The following is a 15,432-nucleotide window of genomic DNA, read 5'->3' on the forward strand; positions in this document are numbered from 1 at the left end:
TATTTTAATAAATAAGTTTAAACAAATTGATCCAATTAAAAATTTAAAAATAGACCAAAATAATAATACTATTAAATCTAAAAGTTAAAATGTCACTAATTGGTTAAGTTTAAAAATTAAAAGATCAACAAATTATTAATTTTATAGACCAAATAAAAAATTCAATTTTTTGACATGTCAGGTGAATGACACGTGACACAACCCTCAGATGCTGTAAAAAAAAAAAAACTAATGATAAAACTAATTTTTCATACTTTTACAGATTTAAAAATAAAATTTTTATTTTTCAGTTTTGATATACTTAATTGTCCGTACCAACAAATTCAATGGATATTTATCCAAAATAATAAAAAAAAAAACAGTTGAATGCCTTTTTTGCTTTTTCTTTCATTTGGAAGAGGAAGTAGGGTCGAGAGGCACGTGGGGGAAACGAAAATCCTGTGCGAAAGGAGAGACTCATCACTTGTCCCGCCTTCGCATACTCACTCTCTGGATCACCAAGTTAACTCATTCACACAATTCTTTCTTTCTCTCACTATAAAACATTTGTCCTCAAACTTCGCTGCCATACTCACCTCTCTCTCCACCACCACCCACCATGGAGCTCCGCCGCCGCTCCTCCGCCGCGGCCAAAGCCTCCGACGCCCTCCCCCTCCCTCTCCACGTCACCAACGCCTTCTTCTTCACCCTTTTCTTCTCCCTCGCCTACTACCTCCTCCAGCGGTGGCGCGACAAGATCCGCTCCTCCTCCCCTCTCCACCTCCTCTCCCTCTCCGACATCGCCGCCATCTTCGCCCTCCTCGCCTCCGTCATCTACCTCCTTGGCTTCTTCGGCATCCACTTCGTTCAGTCCTTCGTTGCACGTCCCGCCGACGAAGAACCATCCCAATGCGCCTCCATTGACAGAGCCGACGAGGATATCGCCAACTCCATCATAGAAGGAGACGCACAGCCTTCTCCCTTGTGCAGGGTCGACAATGATATGAAGGGAAAGAAAGTCATACAGCGTCCTTTCGAATGTACCAAACCAATTCTTACCGAACTGATTTCGTCCATTGACAGAGTGGACAGTGATAATATCATTGCCGACCCTGTCATTAACGGAAAAGAAGCCGTGCAACCTTCTTTCCAATGTACGAAACCAATTCTCACCAAACTGATTTCGTCCGACGATGATATCATCATTGTCGACTCTGTCATAAACGGGACCGTCCCATCGTATTCTCTCGAATCGTGCCTGGGGGATTCCCGCCGGGCGGCAGCGATCCGGCGGGAGGTGGTGCAGAGAGAAACGGGGCGGTCGCTGGCGGGTCTACCCCTGGAGGATTTTGATTACGATGCAATTCTGGGGCAGTGCTGCGAGATGCCGGTGGGGTACGTGCAGCTTCCGGTGGGGGTGGCGGGGCCGCTGCTGCTGGACGGGGCGGAGTACACGGTGCCGATGGCGACGACGGAGGGGTGCCTCGTGGCGAGTACAAACAGAGGGTGCAAGGCGATTTACGCGTCCGGTGGGGCGAGCAGTGTGGTGTTCAGAGATGGGATGAGTAGAGCGCCGGTTGTGAGATTCGCGACCGTGACTAGGGCTGCGGAGTTGATGTTCTATTTGGAAGATCCTCTCAATTTTGATACCTTGGCGGTCGTTTTCAACAGGTCATTTTCCTAGTTTACTTCTACGATGGCTTTTGGATTGGTGGAGAAAAGGGGATTGTTGCTTTTAATGTTTTTTCTTAAACCATCTCTAATGTGGGTTAAAAGACACTATCTTGTTTAAGTGAGTTTCTTATATGATTAATAATCAGTTGTTTAATTTTATTTTTACTAATTAAACAATCATTTTTTTAATTATAAAATTTAATGTGGTTCAAATTAAATATTTATTCTAATAAATTTAATATTAGAATAAATTTTTATATAAAATTTTTAAATCTATACGACATTACAGAGGTCCCAAATTTTAGATAAACAATTATGCAAAGCATTGTACGTAAATGATCTTATTTGTTTATTTATTTATGATCTTGCTAATTAGTTACCTAAATGAGAAGTAAAAGGGAATTAATTTCATAAGTGGAATGATTCAACTTGATCCTAATAGTCAAAATTTAAAATGTTTTTGGAGTAATGGTTTACTTGGTGATGCATTTGATGTTGATGCATTTTTCAGATACAAGTTTCTTTTTCATTTTTTCTCGTTTTGGTGGATGGGTTGAGAAATTTATTGTTCCAAATTGGTCTCATTCTTGTTGTGTGTGTTAATTGTTGCCATGCTATGTTTAATGTTGATGGATTTATCTTAGTCAGGAACAAATTTCTGTATTTCCCTTTTTCTTTTTTGTACTTTGAATTATCAATAACGTGGTTGTTGTTATTTGAAAGTTGGATTTATGCATTTTTCATTTTATTTGGCGAGTTTCCATACTGCAGTTGAATGATTTTCTGGTCTGGGAAACTATTTTTGGTTTATGGGTTGAGAATTTTATTGCTGTCAATTTGTTTCTCTCTCTGTCTCTTTAAAACTTCTGTATCTTGATTTATGTCATTGCATCCCATGTGTTTGTTGAGTTTCGCTACGGCTGTAGTTCTTTGAAAAATTTGGATTTATTTCTTTAAATTGGGAAAGAATAAAAAGGAATAAAAAGCTAGAATCTGGATTTTTTAATTGTGCAAGGCAGAACCAATTTATTGCAGTTTTTACAATTTATGTTTGCAGGAGATTTCAATTTGTTCTAAAAATGATGATGTTTGTTTTTGGTGCTACAGGTCAAGTAGATTTGGCAGGCTTCAAAGCATTAAGTGCTCTATTGCAGGGAAGAATGTTTATATTAGATTTACCTGTAGCACAGGTGACGCCATGGGGATGAACATGGTTTCCAAAGGGGTCCAGAATGTTCTTGATTTCCTTCAAAGTGATTTCCCTGATATGGATGTTATTGGCATCTCTGGTAAATTTTTATGTCCTTTATCACTTTAGTGGGGCTCCAATAGTTCATTAATCAACTTGCATTAATGCCAAAGATATATGTCTGTCAGATGCTGATAAATAATTTTGTATATACTGTAGAAGATCTTTTTGTGTGTCTCCCTTTGATTTTACACTTCTTTTACATGAAAGTGGTCCTCCAATGCACCAAATTTATTTTCTTATTTATTTCGATCGGCAATAGCTTTGAAATTATTATATATATATATATATATATATATATATATATATATATATATATATATTTGTTTTTAAGATTATATTATTGTTGGTATATAGGGAGTCTAACTTAATTAGTTAAACAAATTATATGAGTATGATAAATCTTTTAATATCATGTTTAATTGTTAAGGATAAAAAAATTATACATTGTTTGTATGTTTTCAATTATTTGAATGACTGGCCTGTGTTATGCAAGGTTGTTATTCCACGTACCCATGTAGAATTTGTTTGGATTGTAGTTTGAGCTTGATTTTGTTTGCTCTGTCTTCATGTCGAAATCTGATAAGTCTTCATTTACTTTCTAGTTAGCTGATTTTCAGTAGTTCATTTTATATGTAATATATAATGTTATTTGTTAGAAAAGTTCAATTATTTCTATTTATTTTTATCTGTTTCATATACACATAATTAAAAAATATACCTAAAATTAAATAGGGCTATTTATTCCAATTTTGTGTTGACAGAACAATTTCCTAGTTAGAGTAGCCGCAATGAATCTGGTTGTTGTTTAACTTGTGAACCATGGATATGAACTGTCAATTTGATGTAAGATGTTGGAACTGTCACGTCACTCTCAGACAATATCACCTATTTATATCAATATCACGTTGGAAGGATTCCTCTGTGTAATCACTATTCTTTTCTCCATTAAATATTTGTCGGTGAAATTTAATATTTTTTTTTATTTTCGTTCAGTAATTTTTTTATTTTTAGTTATTATAAAATATATTTTTATTTTTTATTCTTAAAATTATTTAAATAATACTCTTGAATAAAAAAAGTATTATCTAAAATATTTTAAAAATAAAAAACAAAATAAAAACAATTTTTTATGAGAAAAATAAATAAATTATATCAAACAAAAATATATTTAAGCCTTCTTTTCTTTCATGAAGTCAAATTCAGATAGGTATTAGGTTTTCCCCTTTGCTTGCATTTGTTGAATGCCTCATGAACCAAGGATCACCGTTCAAAATCCCATTTCAGAAATTACACTGTTAAATAAATGTCATGTACTGAATAATAAAAGTTAACTGAGAATTAAAAGTAACTTTCAATTATAATGATTCCTTTTTTAAAAGTGTATATATATGGAAGTAGACCCTTTGAATAAATCTTTGTTGTTTTGATGCCTATTTTACATACAAGCTGGGATGCTGAAATTATATTTGCTGGGAAATTTGACTTGAAATGTGATGATTAATTGACCAATATGTATTGAATATTGATTCAATTCTTCAGGAAATTACTGTTCAGACAAGAAACCTGCTGCAGTAAATTGGATTGAGGGACGTGGGAAGTCAGTGGTTTGTGAAGCAATTATCAAAGATGATGTGGTGAAGAAGGTGCTGAAGACCAGTGTGGCTGCTTTGGTAGAGCTTAACATGCTCAAAAACCTTGCTGGTTCTGCTGTTGCTGGTGCTCTTGGTGGATTCAATGCTCATGCCAGCAACATTGTTTCTGCCATTTTTATAGCCACTGGTCAAGATCCAGCTCAGAATGTGGAGAGTTCTCATTGCATAACCATGATGGAAGCCGTGAATGATGGCAGAGACCTTCACATCTCAGTGACCATGCCTTCCATAGAGGTGATTTAGCACCCTGATAGATTTTTAGGTTTTACCTAAGGTCCTGTGCGGATAAAATAAAATGCATTGACTTTTTCTATAAGTTATAATCAACTTACGCAACTTAACTTTTGGAGAAATTAAATAAAAAGAGCTTCTAGAAAGAGTTAAGTGCGTAAGTTAATTTTAACTTATGTTAGAAGCTCAATTCATTTTACGTTCTCATTTTCTTCTATAAATACTTACAGAGATGTTTATCTAAACAGAGAACTTGGTTAATTTTCTAGTTCAATTGCTAAGCTTGTGTAACAATTGTGGTTCTCTCAGGTTGGTACAGTGGGGGGTGGAACACAACTACCATCTCAATCTGCTTGCTTGAATCTGCTCGGCGTAAAGGGTGCGAGCAAGGATTCACCGGGATCGAACTCGAGACTTTTGGCCACCATTGTTGCTGGATCTGTTCTAGCAGGGGAGCTGTCACTGATGTCTGCTATAGCTGCAGGGCAGCTAGTGAAGAGCCACATGAAATATAACAGATCAAGCAAAGATATGTCTAAAGTGTCATCATCCTGAGAAGGAAGGAGCATGTGGTTCCAGCCTTACTTGATGCCAAAAGCAGAGAAAAGCGTCGTTTTGATGGGTCAGGAATTTTGAGAGGGAAAAGGAAGACATCACTTTGCTGGCACCCCATGTGAGGTTTTTTGGCTTGTATTGATTGATGTCTGGGAATGTATCATTAGTTGTAATGTGCAAAAGCAGAGGTCTTCTTTATTGGTGACCCCCCTCTGGACCATTCATTCATTATACAAGTTTGGTAGCATAGATGGTGATCCATTGGTTGGATCTTAAGGTTCTCCGAAGCCTGAGATATTTTTTATGGGTTGTATTATAAATTCTAGGCTTAATTATTATTTCTCATTCAATTTGTGGTATGTATTTTTTTAGTTCTTAAGATTTAAAATTGTTTTTTTTTTTCTGAGCTTTGATAAATTATTATATGTAGTGTCTGATATGATAAATTGACACTTTGATTTGTAGTTGTCATAAATTAATTTTTATTTTTTAATTATTTGAATTTACATTTTAAAACTATTACAAAATACTGAAAAATCATCACAAAATACTAAAAATCATTATAAAGTATTAATTTAAATTTCAAGGACACCCCAAATTTAGGAACTAAAACAATAATTAAAAAATTTAGAAACTAAAACAATAATTAAAAACCCGAATTCTTTAGTACTTGTTCAGCATATGTACCATTTTCTCTAACACTTTTGTTCCTTTGTAGTCTAGAACCAATGAATTAAATTGGACCATCATCTCACCATGTGTTCCATATGATTTCCCAATTTTTTGGTGGATCTTACAGATATTGTACTCTTGTTTTCTATGCTTATTTTGATTTTTGCAGAAGCATTAATAATGGTTTTTATTTAGCATGCTTCATAAGTCTTTCTTTTTGTCCTTGGAATCATCTCATCTGCCTACCCTATTGCTGGCTGACATCGTGTTTCATTAACGCATTGTTTATTTGAGCATATATATATATATATATATATATATATATATATATATATATATATATATATATATATATATATATATATATATATTTTACTTATCTTTCCATTAATAAATTGTTCAATATGTCCTTTAAGTCATTCAAAATCTTACTTGATAAGCATCTCTCCACAAAGATGCCTTGGCCTAGGCATGTCTAGTACTTTTTGTGTTGTAGATTTGTTGGTTTCACAGTGTGAATAATGTCTTACTAAGTATAATTGAGGAAAATCTCATTCCTTTCAATGGTCATAAAACGGATGACTTTAGCATTAGGAAATACCAGCATAATACTAAAATCATTTTTGACACCTTTTATGTCATTGGCATTAAAATTCAACATATGACTTGGTGATGAAGTACTTAAGTGGAAGCTTAAGAGTTAATTATCTTAAATTCTTAAATTACTTGCAAGATCTCTTACCATGTGTTTAGATATGGGATTTAAAAATTTCTAGGAAATTCAAATACACATTTTGATTGTCTTGATTTAAATTCCTTTCATTTTGTAAATATTTTGTTTGGATGAGACAATTCAATTTCTTGTATTTTAATTTCCTTATTTGGATAAAGTAATTCAATTTTAATGAAATTCAAATTTTCATTTTTAAATATTTATTTAAAAATTAAAATTTCAATATTGAAAGAAAATAAATATGAGTCATTTTTTAAATAGTTAAATATTCAAAATAAATTTAATGCTATACAATATTTAATAATCAATTTTTTAATATTTAATAATTAAATAATCAAAATAATTTTAATGCTAAATAATTTTGAATCTTACACAATATTCTAGTAGTAACACACAAAAAAACTTGGATTAAATAATACTGCAAAATTAAAGATGAATGATGTGTAATTCCTTATTCTTGTTAAAAAAATTCAATTACCTAGTCTCGCAATAATTTTAAAAAACATATTAAAATTAAACAATTACGTAATTTAAAGACAATTATCTCCTACAAAATTCAAATATTTAAATTAATGATATAAGATGGAGGAATCTACACAAGAGGTTATGATCGGAGGGTAAGGCAAGATCCATGAGTCGTCAAGATTCACGAGACGTCATCATCATTATAAATTTCAAGTATTAAAAATATAATTATTTAGTGAAATTAATAGAATAATTTATGCTGATTGTAAAATTTTAATTGGTATGCCAACATGGACAAGGTTGAAAAAGCCCATTTACTCTATTTTATGACTAGTGGGCTTATTTACTTAAATAATATATATTTGGTTAAAATTAATACTTTTTAAATTGAATTAAAAACAATACTATATCCTCCTAGTATTTTATAAAGTAAGAATTAAAAAATACATAAAAAAGGAATCTTGAAAACACAATGCTTTCAATTCATTCTAGATTTAATAAATAGGAAGATTTGTAAGATAATGTTACTGAAAGATTTAATATTACTCTTTAAATCCATAGTTTATGAAACTGCTTACATCTTGTGGCACAATTAAACTTTTCTTCCACACACTATCTAGTTATCAAGAATGCTCAAGACTTGGGGAAGCTGCTGCTGGAAAATCCTATGATGAACCTGTTAATTCAAAGTTTTTGTTGTCTTCACTCTTCAGCATTCTTGTCATTGTCCCGAATGCATAATGTGATGCTTCGAGAGAAAATGTCCTCTTGAAAAATTCATATGAAGCAAAGAACAATGATCCTTGAGACATGTACATAATCAACCTTGAAATCAATCCCCTGATGATAGACATACAAAGCAAATCAAAAGACAAATATCAATGTGCAATTCACATTTGAATAGAGATTTCAAGACAGAATGTATAACAATTGCTCCTATAAAATATTTTCTTCTGATCTAAATGATAAAGGCAAGATTTAGACAATAATATCTGTATAGGCCTTTCAATCCTTCACTCTTACTAATTTTGTAAAGGGCATAGAGCACACTATCATATTGATTTGTAGACCTAGGAATCTGCAATGCACTCACTTCCATCAGAACCATGAATTAAGTAAACTGGCATACTTCAACAAAAAAAAAAAAAGAGGATAAAATATGTATTGTATTCTTTAAAATAACATTTGAAAATAACATACTGAAATTATAATATGATTGAGGATAACAAGATAAACGATATTAAACGTCATAGTTTAATAAAGAAAAGTTTTAGAAACCTAGTGTTAAGAAAGGTTGTCTTCAACATCTAATTAGATGGCTGCACCAGTAGTAGCAATAAGAATTTATACAATTGAAGGGCATGATAATTAAATACATGTGTCTGTAATCTAGTCTTGATCACATCAAAAGGAGTCGTGAATAAAGCAGCCATAGATCCAGCTAATCCTCCACACACTGCCTATAGAAATTTGTAAAATCATCCCAGTTACATTCATTGCAATGAGACAAAAAAATGATGGTTAAGAGCAAGGAACAAACATTAACTCACAGTCTGAAACGTGTTGGGTTGAATACTAGATGGCATCACTTGCTTCAAGCTTTCATATGTGTAAAACTATAGTTGGTCACAACAAACAACATTAAATAAAACCTTAGTTTTTGAAGAACTTAGAAAGGCAATCATAGAAGACTAGTCTAAGTAATATTAATAGGGGGATTGAGAAGAAAACAACAATAATCAAAACAAGCTTGCTCTCAGAGTAAGAAATTAAAATCCTCATGGGAATCATGAATCTTTAGTAGCAGGGTCAAACTTTGCATGCAACAAGGAAAATAATGAATTTTCTGCATGACTGCATGAGGGATTGTTGGACACACTACCAAAAACTCGTGCAACCCCCCTAGTGATGACAAAATCTGTCTGTATCAGCTACTAATAAATATGCATTCAATATTAAAACACCTACTGACCTTGATAATTGAATGTGGAACATTCCGGAATAGTACAGATCCCCAATGTCTGGTTTTACAAACTCAAGGACATGGGAAAAACAAGAAAGCAAACCCCAACAACTCATTCCAGGAAGAAAAAGCAACCTTCACCAGCCTCAACCCCAAAAGCATCAAAAGCAAAGCAACCACACCAATACAATCTCATAAAGTCTTACTATTTCACAAGGGAGCTTACCCCAAATGATAGAATCTACTCCTCATCAACACCAAAAAATAACCAAAATGCCAAATACACCAGTTCCCTTGAACCCCCCCAGAAAATCATGCAGTTCGAGAAATTCAAACAGATTTGTTTCTCTATTTCTATTTGATGCATATTCACAAACATGTGGTGCTCACAACCTATCTCAACTCCAAACCGATCCAATTCCACACCCACCAACATATCAAAATCATTGAAACAAAATAAATGAAATAAAAAAATGAAACATAAATCTATAAAATCAAGCGACCCTTGTAGCTACAAAAATGAAACCAAAATCAAACAAACATAAACTTGAGAAAAGAAAAAAAACAGAGATGAGCGAGCAAGAGAGAAACCTACTAGTGAGAGGAAGAAAAGCTACAGAGAGGTGGTAGCTTGTGACGCTACTCAGAGGGAAAGAGAGAGCTACGCGTGTGCGCTGAGAGGGAGAGAGAGCTGGTGATGTGCTGAGAGGGAGAGAGCGCTATGGAGAGTGTGTTTCTAAAGATTGAGGAATTTTAATTCCTTTATTTTTTGTGAGAATTTAAAATTCTATCAAGTTAGTAGATTAAAATGCTTTACAAACATGATAACATTTTACTTACTTTTAAAATGTCCTATCCAAACAAATTACATTATAGGAAGACATTTTAATATCCTGTTGAAATACTTTACCTTGTTTAATTTCTCTATCCAAACACATAGTTAATATTCAATACATTGGTCATTTTGATTTCATCATCAATTAGCCTTGGTTAACACATGTTGAAGAATATTCCTATGTTGAAGAATATTCTAAGTCCAAAACGTGATGCCTTAGTTGATTTACAAAATATTGTATTAATGAGTAATTATGGTGTTAATTAGGATGGTTTAGGTGCTAATGACAAACTAAGTCTAGGCTTGTCCTTCTAATCTAGAATTAGTGTGATTAAATTATAGATTAGTGATTCTAAACACGGTTAGACACTACTGGAAAAAGATGATTCTAACCGTCTTTGTAGCCAACAATTGTGGAAAGTAAAAAACTTTCTACGACGGTTCTTAAAAAACCGTTTTAAAAAAGTTATACATTCTAAGATTATTATAAGGAAAATAACCGTCTTGAAATAACTACTTTTTAAAATGATTTGTCAAATAATCATCTTAGAATATAATTTTTTTATAAAAAAATAAATTTAGGATTCTAAGACGATTTTTCTAAAAATCGTCTTAGAATATTTTTTTATATAAAATAAATTAAAAATCTAAACAACATATTCATTTGTTTCTTTTTACTTCATAAATTATTTTATAAAACAATTTACTTTAAAACTATAATTAATTCATTATAAGACATTATAATTAAGATATAGATATAGAACAACATGAACTAATAAAATTGAATTTCAATAACAAAGAACACATTTGACTATATCTTAATTGTTATTTTCATTTATTAGTTAACATAACATAATTGTTGACATAAAACAAAAAATATTGACAGAAGTATAATAAACCATAAGCCGAATAGTTAAAGGAAAAATACAGGACATAAATATAAAGATAATAAGTTCACATTATTCAAAATACTATTGCCATAAAGATAATAAAAAGGAAAGAGGGTATAATAAAATGACACTAGGATTCTCACATGTGTTGCTTCCAACACTCTACACGATATAGCTTCCCATCCCTTACACCATTTTTAATCCATGTTTTTTTTCTTTCCCTGAAGCTTTAGAAAATATATCTTGATATATAGATATGACACAATAGTAACAAACACAGAAGCTGCAACAAAAGTCCAAATGAAAGATACAAAATCCATTAGTAGTTCAAATTTAAATGTTTGTCAAATTTACATGGGTAATGCAGTTCAAATTTGAACCGTAGGTAATCTAATTGCAGATAATTAGTAGTTCATAATTGTTATTGTTTTCAAAAATTGAAATTAAAGAGTATGTAACTACACAGTACATTAATATCAGTTTAAAAGTAAAATGAATCAAATAACAACTTTAGTATGCAGTGTAATATAAATAAATGTATTATGTAGAATTTATTCAAGTAGATCGAGCAACTTGGAAGAAAACATAAGAAATTTAAATTCCTTCAAGAATATCTACGTAATTTTACTTTATTTTTGTTCTTTTCTCATAATATGGATTTCTTTAATTATGCCGCATGAAACAAATTCTAATAAACTACCCTTTTCAATAAACTGCTCTACTTCAATTTTATTTTATAAAAATCATGTTAAGTAAAAGCATCAATAAAATCATTTTTAGTTTTTTTTTTTCTCATGCATCCTCAAAATATATAACAGTCTTAAAAAATATAGTCGCATCATAAGCTTCTACATGTATATTTTCAAGGAGATTAACTGCAAAAATGTATATATGCAAAAGGGTGATTAATTGAACAATGTATTGGCATTGCTCTTCGGTATAAATAGTTAATTATTTTATACAAAAAAAAAAATGATGCCAATATTGGCAGTATTGTAGTGCCAGTACCAGATTAGAACATTAATCATTAATCATCCATCACAACCAATGAGAACAACAAGAATAAGAATAAAAGCACAAGGAAATAGGAAATAACAACAATTAGAATATTTGAACATTCCTTACCTTTTTATAATCAGAGAACGATAGGGATGCATCTTTGCAAGGTTGAGAAAATTTCCAAGCACATTGTTCCCATATGCGTGCAGTGCATCTGCTTAATAGCTGAAAACCTTCAACAATCATAGTTCCATAGATACATTTATGGAATAGGTATATGTAATTTCAGAAATACATTTCTGAAAAGTAAAAGAGGTGTACTTCAAGAAAAAGGATATAATGGGTAATTGAGAGTTACAAGGGGGGTATGGGGTGTACTTATAACAAAAGAGGTGTATAGCAAGTGCCTTTCTTTCCCATCACGTTGGGCTGGCTCCCCCAAATAGTATGCTCCAACTTTGACACCAACCCAACGGTCTTAGAAGTTTCCTATATCTATAGGGAAATTTCATGCTCTGTATTATGAAGTTTCTTGGATGCAATTAATAATAGAGAAGTGGAACTAATGTCTAAATGTGGCAGACTTAAAATAATAGAAAAGAATACAGATACTTATTAACTTTGAAATTTGGGTGTGGTTTAGAAATTTGGGCGCAGTAAACATGTGGAATTTTTCCTTTTCCTGCACTCAATATTCTGAACCGAGAAAAAGATTGAAGAGTGTTTTGGAAAACAAAAATAGCTTGATCTCTGTCCTTGTGAGTTTGGGTGAGTTGCTGTAAGCATGAGTATGGACCACGTTTAGGACCTGGCCTTGGAGCATACACAAACTAAAAAATGGTTTAAAAGAATAAAAATGTGAATAGTAATTTATATATTGTAATATATTTATTTATTATAAATTTTAATACAACTTACATACTCAAAATGTTTTTTTATTATAAATTTAAATTTTATAAAAAAAACATTTAATTTGTTTTATAGAATGCATAGATTAAAAATTAGTTTCATTAGAATTTGGAACCTAAAAATATCTTAAGCAGTAGGATGATTGCACGCGGCATCTTATAGGTATTCTTACATGCTTTAGAAATTCAAAGTTCATTAGTTCATCCCAGGGCAGATCTAGAAATGGAGGAATGACTGCTTCATTCTGTAAATAATGATAAAAAGATACACAGATTTGAACTTGTTGACGGTAGAGAAAAAATTCAAGGCAAAAAATAAAATTACAGGTAATCTAATAATAACATCATTTCATTAACCAGTACATATAATGTTATCAATAAGCATATATACAGCGGTACCTTAAATATATTGATTAGTCTGTTGATTTTCACCCTCTTGTACAAAGACTCGTTGTCTTTCTCTGAAGATGCCACTAGGACAACAAGAACAGGCAAAACACGCAAAAGAACATGGCGCTCTGGAAAGAGAAGTGCAAAGTCCAATTCTAAAGACTCTACAACAAAGAATTAATCTTATACTAATTTTTAGCATTTGTCTAACAGTGTAACCAATAACATTTGTCTAATAAAGTTATTTTTTACAACGTATGTACAATCTAAGATGGTTATGCATAACCGTCTTAGAATGTTATGTGATGATAATTTTGTAAATATATGGTTGTTCCACAAAGATAATTTTACGAAAATCGTTTTAGAATAAACTGTTCTACGTCGGTTTCGTAAAAACCGTCTTAGAATAGTTAGTGCTTTTATTTGTAAACTCTTTGTCTCCCCTCTCGTTTTTCTGAGTGTCTCCCTCTCTTCTTGTTCCTTAATCTTCCTCTCACTCTCTAACTTTCTCGTCTCTCACTCTCCACCGCCAGTGCCATTGCCACTGCCACCGCCACCGCCTCATGTTCAACCTCAACCTCAACCATAGTCTCAGCAAAAACAACAACCATAATAGTAGACGCAGCAAGGGATGGTTCCGTCACAGGCGTCATCGTTGTTTCAGATACCGTCTTTGCATGTGCCGTTGGGGTGTTTGAATTCGTTGTTGGCATCCTACCCTTTGCTGTCACGGGGGCTTTTATTTTCCCCCACCTCCTGTCAATTAGGGTTTCCACAGCTTTCGCTTTTGCCCACCGTGTCGCTTTTGCTTCCGCTTTCGCAACAGCAGAAAAGGTTTTGTAAATTCTTTTTGAAAAATTAGTCTTCTCATTTTTATATTTCTTCTCTTGCTCATAATCGTTGGGTGGATATATGGTTCTTTCATATCACATGATTGTGTAAGAAACTAAGGATTGTGTGTGTTGTCTTTACCTTATGATGTTTCACTTGCTACGCCTACCAATAATATGGTTACTAAATTTAAGTTATTATTGGGATTAAAATGTTAGCACTTATCTTTCAATTATAATAGTTTTCTTATAAACTACCCTTAATTCTAGTTGTTATATATATATTGTACATTTACTAATGTTTTTGTTTAAATATTAAAGATTTATCCATGATTTTGTAGGTTTTGATGGTTGTTTGTTAGATTCAGAAACAAAGTAAAAAGGAATGACAAAATTGTCATTTTCCCATAATTTCAGACATCCATTCACCTAGGCTAGCAACCAACTTGCCTGAGCTAATCAGATTTCTTCAGCCATAAGCAACACACTCGCCTGGGCGAGCTATAGCTTGCCTAGGCGAGTCTGTGCCTTCAAGGTTAACAACAAATTTGCCTGGGCGAGTTTAGCTCGCCTGGGCGAATTTGTCTGCACCTTTTGGCTATTTTCTATAAATAGCCATGTTTAGGAAGTTAAAAATGACATCCAAAAGTAGAGAGAAAACGTGAGAAGCTCAGGAAGTGCAAAAGAAAGTGGAAGGTGGAGCCCGAACACTGCAGAGTTGTGACCGTGGATCACAACCTTATGTATCTCTTTTGAAATTATATATGTATGAATCTTTTCTACCCATTATGGGTGATTTCATTTTGTTCGTAATGCTTGATTCTATTTGATCACTAGTTTCATGAAATTGGATTTTAAGTTTGATTGGAAAGTACTCTTAGAATTTGAACTGAATGATTTTACTCTTTATATTAAGTTGCTAGGAATAGAGCATAACGTTTTGATTGCAAATAGTATGAGATTATGATTCTAATGTTGGGATATTGACTTCATATGCGAGGGATCAATATTTGGTAAATATTCTTTGGATTCTCGAGTGTGAGGAATCGACTCGATGTAACTTAATGTGTGCATCAATAATGTTAGAAAATGTTTTATATATGTTAATCTTATTAGGATAATGAGGGTATTCTCATACCCTAATTTCGTCCGGGGATGATTGTTTGTCAACATGTGTATTTTCGCCGGCCGAGTTGAGTTGCTTAACACCAATTGCTGCGCAATCCATAGGGTTTTGTGACGTTTCAGAAGGAAATGAGCAAAATACTCAAAATGGGGGCCAAATGGTCAATTTGGGGGCATTCCTTAGCCCCTGGGCCCCCCTAGGCCCATTAGAAAGCTTCAAGATGAAGCAACCAGCTCGCTTGGGCGAGTTGTGTTGCAACCTCCTCCCCCTATTTTGCT

The 15,432-nt window shown here is 32.8% G+C and overlaps 1 protein-coding gene across 1 annotated transcript; it reads left to right on the plus strand.

Annotated features, from left to right (window-relative positions):
* The first annotated feature begins 402 nt into the window (after positions 1 to 402).
* Positions 403 to 5,693, plus strand: LOC100779932 (3-hydroxy-3-methylglutaryl-coenzyme A reductase 1). The gene is made up of 4 exons (XM_006605513.4): positions 403 to 1,650; positions 2,761 to 2,942; positions 4,445 to 4,791; positions 5,098 to 5,693. Exons 1-4 carry the CDS (start codon positions 599 to 601, stop codon positions 5,341 to 5,343), a joined length of 1,827 nt encoding a protein of 608 aa, XP_006605576.1. The 5' UTR covers positions 403 to 598; the 3' UTR covers positions 5,344 to 5,693.
* Positions 5,694 to 15,432: the final 9,739 nt, after the last annotated feature.

Source organism: Glycine max, chromosome 20, assembly GCF_000004515.6.
Source record: "Glycine max cultivar Williams 82 chromosome 20, Glycine_max_v4.0, whole genome shotgun sequence".
Taxonomy (NCBI): Eukaryota; Viridiplantae; Streptophyta; class Magnoliopsida; order Fabales; family Fabaceae; genus Glycine; species Glycine max.